Here is a 10,876-nt window from a genome sequence, read left to right on the forward strand (position 1 = left end):
CACTCAATCAAGACATATTTGTTAAATGAATGAACCAATACATGTAAGATAAAGGGCTTTAATTTAAGCCACAGGTCACAATGAACTCATTTAATCTGGAAATGGTTACCTTAAAGGTCATCCTCACTACATTTCAGAATTTATCCAAAATTCACAGCACTTCTGTCAAGTATTCTTTCCTCCATGAAATCATTTACTTGTCATTTATTTCTTGCTCCCTTCCGTGTCACCACTGAACCCCTGAACTTCAGGCTCATAGTTATAAACATTACTACATAAAAAGGGTCCTATGACTCACATAGTTGCTGGAGAAACAAATGAACTGACAGGTGAACTAGAGAACTTAACTCTTCCATTTGAGTCTGAATTTTGTCAAATGCTTCAATGACCGATGATCTTTATAAGTTATTACACATGCATATTAAGTCAGAAATATATATAGTCATGCACTGCATATTGACATTTTGGTCAATGACAAACAGCATATACGATGGTATATCATACAGCCTAGGGGTGTAGTGAGCTCTATCAATCACATTGGTGGAATTATACTCCGTGATGTTTGTAAAACAACAGAATTGCCTGATGCATTTCTCAAAACATATCCAACATCATTAAGTTGTGCATGATTATATTTAACATTGATGGCTTCACTTTAATACATAAGATCTGTAAATAACATTCTTAGAAAACTACTTAAAAAATCACATCAACAACCACCGCCTTCCATTCTTCACCAATGTTTTCTCCATAGTTTATTTCTTTTCAAGCCATGTCAGGTTGACTGTTCTATTTATCCTGGTCTTAATGTTAATGCAGGCACCTTGTATCTCAGCCAGGATGTATTGACTTTTTATCATTATCTACTTACAAATTCATTACTAGTAACTGTGTAATGACCTAATAAATCCTTTGAATTCTTATTTATCACCAGTTCTGTGAAGTCTCAGTATATAGGTACATTACAGGGAAAGTGACACTGAAGAGATTTCCGTAACATCAGATGTTGGCCTGGTGCAGAAAAAAATGTCTATCCATATAAATATACATATTTTTGGTGAAAAGGTCTAATAGCTTTCATCAGATATCCAAAGGGACATTTGACCCAAAAGGTTAAGGACCACTTACCAAAACTATTCAAACAATCACTATACATTATCCTACATATACTAGGAACAACTTTTCAAAAATGAAGTAAATTCTTTATATAAAGGTAATTTGACCTAAGAGAGTGCCCCATATTTTTAATTTAAATGTTCATGAATCAGTAACATTATGTGTAATATATTCTGAAGTATAAATTGCTGTATAATGAGTCACTGCTAGGTTTTAAACCATCAAGCCTCAAAGTAAAGCTATGATAAGGACTTCCGGCCAAGATGGAGGCTTAGACGGACGCGCTAGGTCTCCCTCTACAACTAGAGAGGAATACAACTACTTCAAAACAAAGGATAACTAGAAATTCCAGTAAATAAAACTACACGGAAGCCCAACATATGAAGTTATAAACCAGCGGCGCCCTTTGGGCAGGTAAGAGCAAAAGAGGGCGGCGCTGTTTGCGGTCGCACCTGGGACAGCGGCGGGGAGAACAACCCCGGCTGCAGTCGAACCCCCGGCAGCTTCCGACCCCAATGCTGGGGAAAGCAGCCACCACATCGCCTTGAACAGTGAGGCCCAGGGGGGCGGGAGGACGGATCCCGGTCTCCTAGCAGAATAACTGTGTGAATCCATCTTGGACCCCCGCCCCCAAAGAAAGCGCCACAGGGCTGCGAAATAGGTCGCGGACAGGCACCGGTCGCTGGATTGTGATGACAAAGCACCATGGCACAGCAAGAAAGGCTGCCGAATGGCAGCCGGTCGCTGGGTCATTACGAGTACACAGGCACTGCCCCCTTTAGCCGGCCCAAGAAAACAAAACACATCTGTCAAAATGAGGCAGACAACTATAGAAATCCCGGTGACACAGCTCACCAGGAAACAGATGGAGAACCTGACAGATGAACAGATAAGAAACCTGTCAGATGCTCAGTTCTGGGCCATTGTTATCAGGTGGCTTACAGAATTCACAAAAGATCTGGAAAAAGATGAGAAAGAAGCGAAAAACACTCATAACAAAAGGAACAAAACCACATACGAGACAGATGGTGAGGAAAAAAAATCCAGAGTTCATTTCAACAAACTGGAATATGGAGAAGGAACAAGCAGTCAACCAATGCAGGGAGAGGAAATGGGAAGCAACGATGAGAGGATCAGAAACCTCTGGGACAGCTATAAAAGGCCCAACATAAGAATCATTGGTTTGCCAGAGAGCGAGGAAGATGAACTAGAACTTGAAAAATTGAGTGAAAATATAATAAAGGAGAACTTCCCAGACTTGGGGAAGAAAATAGACTTACAGGTCCAGGAAGCACAGAGAGTTCCAAAAAAACTGGACCCAGGGAGAACCACTCCAAGACACATTATAATCAAAATGTCAAAAATTAAAGATAAAGAGAGAATCTTAAAAGCAGCAAGAGAGAAGAAAAGAATTATGTACAAAGGGGTCCCAATTAGACTATCAGCTGACTTCTCAAGGGAGACCCTGCAGGCAAGAAGGGATTGGCAAGAAATATTCAAAGTAATGAAAATCCAAAACCTACAACCACGAATACTCTATCCAGTGAAATTGTCATTCAGAATAGAAGGACAGAGAAAGTGTTTCCAGGACAAAATAAAACTGAAAGAGTTCATTAGATCCAAACCACTGTTATATGAGATGTTAAAGGGACTGGTTTAGAAAAAGGAGGATCAAGACAATGAAATCTAAAATGAAAACTGCATCACAAGAAACAACAGAAGCTAGGGAATTGAAACAAAGGCAAACTAAACAGGCAACGAGAGTGGAAAAAGAACTATAGGTACGGGGAACATATTGGGGGGAGGTCAACAGGGAGGGGGAATGGGGAGAGGGAGGGAGATGATATAGGAATTAAGGATCATGGTAGGAGGGAATGGAATAGACAGAGAGAGGTTGAGAAGAACTGTATGCACAACTAATGGACATGATATAAAAGGGGGGGACAACTGGAGGGAGGGGGCCACCGGGTGAAGGGGAGCAGAGGGAAGGGAAATTGGCACAAATGTAATATTATAATCAATAAAACACATTAAAAAAAAAAAAACTATGATAAGGTTTACTACAGTTCTATGAATGACCTTATAGAGCAAGCCCAGGGAGGCAGAGTACAGAAAGAGCACTGTCCTGATGGTCAATATTTTAGGGGTCCAAGGTCAAGTTTTGCCACTAAGAATTTTGTGGCATGTGGTAATTCACCTGTCCCTCCAAATCTCAGTTTTGGTACTTTTGAGCTTTTACAGGCTGCAATTTTGTGACCCTTGAATATGAGTCAACTCTCAAGGCTAATCTGTTTCTTATGTTCTTATTGACATTATGACCTAATCAATTGATTAAATATTGCTACGAAGTGGGGTTTTAATTACTCTGGCCTAGCAACAACTAGAAAAGGGCTTTTAACTAAGGCCCAGAGGAGCCATAGGGAAAGTGTGAATGAGCACCTGTAAGAAAGACCCAGATCCTAATTTAAGTTAGCATAGGATATCAATATGAGACATGATTCAAGCCATTTCCAGAAAGCAAAAGAGAAGGGAAAATGTTGAGGAGGAGTCTGAAAGGGAAAGCTGGAGAGACAGACCTTTAAGAAGGTGTCAATTGCTAAAAAAGATACTGGAAGATAGTCACATAGAACTTCACCTAACATCTAATTTTATAAGATGGTAAAATCATGGTTCAAAGATTTTAAGCTGCCCTGATTCATAATGTTAGACAACATAATGAGGAATACATTATCCAAGGAAAATAAAAATTGCTGGTAAAACTATGAAATATTTTTCAAAATAAATATATAAAACAGTCCTAATAATCAACCTGTCTCAAACCTTACAGATTTAAAAATGTAACTGAACTTCTGTTGATTCATTTTGTGCAGTTCTAATAAGACACAGTTAAAATGAAAAGTAACTGTCATTCTGAAATCTATCCATTATATACATATACGAAAGTATAAACTTCAAGCAAGTGCTGTTTGGATGTCTACACTCTTGCAAAGCCCTGAATGTGATATGAAACTTATAACTTCAATCTTTCTGGGTATACCTGAATCCAAATACTGGCAAGATTTGTCATATGGAAAATAAGTTTATGTCACACCTGCACAAAGATTTTATGACCCAATATTCACCAATAGCAGGCTTCCACATTTCTTTTTCTCAATAATTTGTCTCTGTGATCCATTTATACTATAGTTATACTATACTTATATAATTATACTATTGTTAAATATATTTTTCATAGTAGCTGAGGATTATGTGTAGATTCAAATCAATTAGTACTGGCAAAATGCTAAAATTGCCCATTAAATGTAAGATAAACCCTAAAGCTCATTCTACCATTAAGATATTTAAAAAAATCAGAACCCAAATAAATTTAATTCTTATGTTCTTTGTTACAAAAATAAGTTTATAAAGTAAAAATATTAGTTGATTTTTTAAAAGAAATATAAAATAAGGTCAAAGAAGTATCCTAAAAGGCAGAAAGTTAATGCTCAGCCTGCACTGAACCTCAGAGTATCTAAATAACTAAGGCACCAAAAAAAAAAAAAAAGTGACATTTTTAATGTAATCTTTTCCTAACCACCACAAAACCACAAGTATATGCTGCCAAGTTCTGGGTAACATGATGAAAATGCCCTTAGCAGAAATGATTTTTCAGGGTGCAATATTTCAGCAAAGAGATGGATATTGTGGTATGTCGTGGGCCCAATTGTCAAAATTGAAAACACTATTAGTAAATCTTGCAAATGGCTTTTCTGGCTCATGACAGAAAGATTCAATCTCTGCTGATTTTATACAGCACTGAGTTCAGGGAGGCTAGTGCTCTCAATTCTTTTAGTGGAGCTCGGCTCATGGATAAAAATATAGGTGAGTTCTCTATTGCTTAAACACTACTCAGATATATCTTTTTCTACATGACACTTGGAATTTCATTTCAAAAAATATGGGAAAACCTTATAATCAGCCAGGATTATCTAGTGTTATGACTGAAGCGTTTTCACTGTGCACTCACTAACCATTCACAGCTCACCCAGGCACAAAATCATGGGCAGATGTGGCGCACTGGAATGAGCTCAATGGCCATGAGGATCACATCGCTAGAAGCACAGTAGGCAACTCTTTTCCTTCCCTGGAATCTTGCCATAGGCTTAAATTAGACACTGCTCATGTATGGATCACAGTCTCATGACTCAGTATCTGTGTTCCTCCAGTGTCTTCTGTTCGGTGTATCTTTTTTTTTTTTTTTTTATCCTCTTTTATTTACCTGTTAAAGTTCTACTTACCTTTCCAGGTCCCAGCACTTTATTCATATCTGTAACATTAATGTTTCTCTCACTGAGTTAATGTCAATTATTTTCTCACTTGATTATTTCTAAGAGGATGAGGCAGGACACTATTTACTCATCTTTATACATATGCCTCTTTCCTTGTGATCCAGACAGTGCTTGGCATATGGTAGAGGGTCCCAAAATGCTTGACCAACTCCAGGCGCCAGAGCCACTTGTGCTCATAATGAGCTGCTTTGAGGGATAGAGTATTCCCTTTTCCTAGATGTGTTTAAAGCTACACACAGATAATTACTAAGAAGATGCCATCGAGAGGATTAAAATCTTGAGTGATTGGACTAGAAAGACTGCCATTTAAAAACCCCTTTTGCCCAAAGACCCTGAAATATGCATCGTTCCCTGGTGGTGGGATTTTTTCTCTCCCTCCATAAAGAGAGCTAATTTAGAAATTCTAGTTAAGGGAAGATTTTAAAATCTTATGTTACTGGCCTTCTGTCATTTGTCACCTTTGCATCAATTCATGAGTAAGAACTAGCATCTAAAGTCAGCACCTGACCAATTATACTTAAAATAACATCAACAAATAGAGACATGAAATAAATGTGAATTGCTAGGCATAGATTATAAGCTCTACAAAAGGAAAAAAAATCAAGGGGGAGTCCTACTGACCAAGGAAAGCCCCTTAATCAGGCATTGGAAAATAGACAGAATGTAACTGGTCAGAGAGAATTACTTCCATGTTAAGAAAAACAAAAACAGGGAAGAAATAGAGGGACAAAATAAACCTGGTGTAACAATGAGGACAAGCGAGCAGTGTGATTAAAGCTCAAGTCAGTGTTGGAGATAGTGGGAAATGCTATTTGTCCAACAACGTGGGGCCAGATAATTGGAGGGGAGCTTGAAGGGCTGGTAATAGACAATTAAGATCCTGCAGAAGAGCAAGGTGATGAAAGAAGGTTTTTTAAAAATCAAGTCTGGGAGAACACTGCAGGATGGACATGAAGGGAGAGCCCAAAGTAAAGGGTAGCTACTGGGAAGATGCTCATAAGCTAGTGAGTTGAAGGGGTCAAGGTTCTATCAGGGGAACAAAGGCATCACTGGGAATGGAGAAAAGGAAGAGCCCAAGAGGAACTAGCAGGATCTGTTAACTGGGTATAGATGTTACAGAAAAAAATGTGTCAAAATGATGAAAAGGATGGTGGTGCCAAAAAAAGTCAAGGAAGTGAGGAAGAGAAGCTGGGTTGGAGGCTTTAGTAGATGGTAAATATGAAGTAAGAGCAAAACATTCAAGTGTGAAATATCCAGGAGCATATATGCTATAGGACAAGAGTTCAGAGGAAAAGAGGATTCAAACTAGAAATTTAAGAGCTTTCTATAGAGGAGAGAAAGCTGAAGTCTAGAATGAGAAAGAAAGGGGAAGAGTGCATAAGAACCCAAAAGTGATGAACAGCTGAACCTTGAGACCATTTCAAAACTAGAATTTCACAAGAACATGGGTACAATGAAAGGAATAGAAAAGGAGCAATCAGTGTGTGAAAAAAGTCAGGATCCAACAATGTCACAGAAAACATGAAAGGAGTTTTAGAAAGGACTTGGTGGTAGATGATGGATGATGGATAAAGGCCAGAGCATTTCAAAGATACCATTATGCTACTTACAAATGAGCAGGGGTTTTCCCTCTCTCAACTACTAATATACTATATAAAATTATTTAATTGGTGAGTGAACAGAAAAAGAGATTTTGTGGCTGTGAGCTACACCTTGTTTTATGTATGTTAATGACAAAAAGATGTTATATTAAGATGTTGCTATTCTTGATACAGTCAAAGATATACAAAATGAAAGATAATTCTGCTAATATGGAGTTGATTTTGAGAAATGTCATTTAGAATTTGTACTTTTCTGGCAGCTATTTTGTTGTATAATAGGAGAAATACTGCAGATGATACATACTGGCCATCTATTTTAAGTGTGGGGATAACATATTAAAATGTACAAGTCCTGCCAAAAGTTATAAGAAACATCTAAAACATTTACAGTTGATATAAGGACTATTAAATAGTCACTCGTGGGATACTGTTAATCACACACAAAGATGATGTGTTTGAGTTCTCAAGAACCCTTAGAAGTAATGTGGCTCTCTCATCTGCTAATGAAACACCCAGTCTGTGTGCAAGGTTTATCCAGAGCCAGACTTGCAACTATGAACCATCTGGGAAGACACTACAATTATAAGGCAGTGTTTCTGGTCAGTTTTGGTGTTAAAATCACTCAAATCTGACTGATAGAGATGATATGAGAGGAAACCTAATGTCTTATCCATTGTAACTGATGGACTGGAAGCTGGTTTTTGGAATAGGAGTGTGAACTCCTGTGCAAGAAATGCCCTTTACTTCCCCCAAATAGAAATTTAAAAATTAATAATTAGTAGCAACCACGGACAGATCCAGGTTTTGAGGGGCCTGAAGCTTACTGAATTTGGGTGCTCTCCTTTACAAAAAAGAATGCAAAATTACAAATACAAGATTCAGTACAAAGCTGGTTGTTTAAAATGAGAACAAAAAGGGACCTGCATATGTAAGGCCATAAAGCATAAGGGTCATCAGCTGCATGGTAAATCCACGTGTGGAAAGGGAGAAAGAGCAGGTATCAGGCAGAGGAAAAATTAAAGATAAAATTCTTCTGAAGAAATGCTGGAACACAGAGCAAGAAAAAGACAGGAATAATATCCCAGAAAGAACCCTGAATTGTAAAATATGGATAGTATGGAGATGGGAGAGGAGACAGAACTCCTACTCAATTTACACAACACATTATCATATTTATTTTCCAGTGATCAAAAATCATATTGCTTCTAGGTTTTTGGAAATACCAGTCTACATCATTGCAGGCACTCAAGTTGTTGAGTGAGTGAATGAATGAACGAATGAATTAAAGCAATGGAAATACTTCTTTTTCTTACTCTCCACCAGGATCTACTTTCTTCTGATGCTCCAACATACACATATGTTTTTGCTGGCACTTGCTGGAGTTGTAAAAGCAACAGCTTATGCCAATCTCTTCTCTGGTAATTGAGACTGTTCATCCTCAATAGGCCAAGTAAAAAGCTATGTTCACACAAAATTAATTTGTAAACATTTTCAGAGTCTTTTTAAAAGGATTATACATAAAATAGCTACTATGGGGCCACCCTAATTACTCCTGTCTTGCCTTTCTCCCCTTCTTTCTAAATCAGATCCTGCAGGTATACTTCAGATATTATTAACACCTCCTGGGTTGTGGACAGATTAGTGTGGGATTCCAGGTAAGGCTAAAACAAAATTTGTAAATTTCAAACATTTATACCAATTATGACAACATAAGTGACAATTTAATATATCAGTCATGATGAGGTTTCCAGAATGATCCTGAAAACCTCATGTACCACTCCATTGGTCAGATACAAACCCAAGCCAAGGACCAGGGCAATCCAGGCTCACCAGACATAACTGGGGTGGTGGGGCACTGGGAGCTCTTATTAAAGGACACAACAGGGCATACCCTAGCCTGATCTGGACCCCAGGTTCACAAAGGGGTTCTCTCTGAGCAATAAATGCTCTACATATTCCTTCAAGTTTTAAAACAAACAAACAAACAACAACAACAAAAAACATTGGGAGTAGTTTAAAACTAAAAGCCTGTCCCTCTCTCTTTTTCTTTTTGTATTGTTCTCTTATTATTGAGGTAACATAGGTTAATAATATTATATGTTTCAGGTGTACAACATTATAATTTGATATCTGTATATGTACACTAGACTGTGGTGATCACCACCAAAATTCTAGTTTCCATCTGTTGCCATATATTTGAACCTTTTTCCTTACCAATTCTTACTCTTTCCTCTTCACCTACCAAATTTCCTAAGGAAAGGCACTTTAAAAAAAGTAGGACTGGAATAACACTATTAGTTCATCAATATACATAAATCCATATACTGATGTCCTTTGCCTTTTTAGGGCAAAGGACTTATTTTTAAATCAGTGAGGCAAAGCAGCCACCTCAGGAATCAGAAGTGAGACCCTTAAATAGGAAAAAATAATTTAGACACTTGCCAGCTAGGTGATCTGACTTGAAATGCTCCAAACCTCAGTTTCTCGGTTTTGTAAAATGGAGGCGAATATATTACCCACCTGTCAGGACTGCTAAGGATTGAGAAAACCACATAAAGTGCTAAATATAACTGCATATTAACTGCTAATTAAATGTTAGTATTTAAGAGTAGTAATGAATAATTTGTCTTGCCTCTCTCAGTTCACATTATCAGCAAAACGGGCACAACCCCCATTCCGCCCTGCCCTGCCCTGGCTGGAGCAGCCACTGCTGCACTCTCGAATGCATGAGAGAGACCACCCTCTTCCCCAAACACACAAGCGCTACTACAAATCTCTTACTCCGGGGCTACCAGGGTCCCTTAGGCGACCGTTGTGGTTCACACAGACCTGAGATGCCGCCTCCTATGACGATTACGTCGAACATGTGGCCCGAGAGGCTCGCCTTCTCCCGACTCGCCATGCTCTGCTTGACAGTCTCCCCAGGCGTGAGTATACAACAGAGGCTGGCCAAGGGCAGAGCGGACTCTTCTACTGACTCTCCTGGTGAGCCCGGGGGCGGAGTCGAGTCTTCACTGGATTGTGGGGCGGAGCTCCGCCCTGAGGGCGGAGCAGATACTTGTACTGATACCCCGGGAGAATCCGGGGCGGATCTGATCCGTCCACTAGCATTCTACTGGTACCTGGTACTGAGTGCTGGCTGGGCACTCGTGCCAACATTAAGTAGGAGTTCACCGGCGTAAGAGGATTTAGTCCAGAACGCCGGAGGGGGCGGGACACTGGGGGCGGGCCGGACTCTTGTACCAACCCTCTGGAAGAGCTATAGACCTTGACAGCTTCTTGTATCGAACTCCGTGGAGTGTTGAGCACTGAGGGTGGGGGGGACCCCTGGATCGACTCTGTGGAGGCGACCGAGAACGAGATAGATCTTTGTATAGCTACTGGGGAGGACCAGGTTACTGTGGGCTGGTTGGATTCTGGAAATGACACCCGGGGGATGTTATTTGGTGTCGGAGGTACTTCCACTGAATCCCAGGAGCTGAATAGTGAGGGAAGGGAGTTCCCGGGTACTAATATTCCGGGAGTGTAACTGGGTATAGGAGGTGTTAGTGGTACCGATACTCTGAGTGAGCCAGGCTGCAAGGGCGGGATGAATCCTTGTACTGATCCTCGGGGGATGTTATTGTTTGTAGGAGGTTGAGGTACTGACATCCGGAGGTTGTAGGTGTCTGGGGTGGAGTCGGGGGCAACCTCCTCAGAGGTGCTGGAGTCAGTGCCTGACATGGGGGTCCGGTTGGTCAGGCTATAGGCGGGAATGCCCCAGAGGCCGATGTTAGAGTCGGCATCAGTTTTTAGGCCGGTACTGGGGCTGTGTTGGGAAGGCTCGTTGGA

General features: G+C 39.9%; 1 protein-coding gene across 1 annotated transcript in view; it reads right to left on the bottom strand.

Moving 5' to 3' along the window:
- MAOA (monoamine oxidase A) overlaps nt 1–10,032 on the bottom strand; it is an 80,709-nt gene extending 70,677 nt beyond the window's left edge. Inside the window, exon 1 of the mRNA XM_090264306.1 lies at nt 9,875–10,032. Coding sequence (XP_090120432.1) covers nt 9,875–9,947 — 73 coding nt within the window. The 5' untranslated portion in view covers nt 9,948–10,032. The remainder of the gene's footprint in view (nt 1–9,874) is intronic.
- Nucleotides 10,033–10,876: the final 844 nt, after the last annotated feature.

The sequence above is a fragment of the Furipterus horrens genome, unplaced genomic scaffold, assembly GCF_987537825.1.
Source record: "Furipterus horrens unplaced genomic scaffold, mFurHor1.1.pri manual_scaffold_17, whole genome shotgun sequence".
Classification (NCBI taxonomy): Eukaryota; Metazoa; Chordata; class Mammalia; order Chiroptera; family Furipteridae; genus Furipterus; species Furipterus horrens.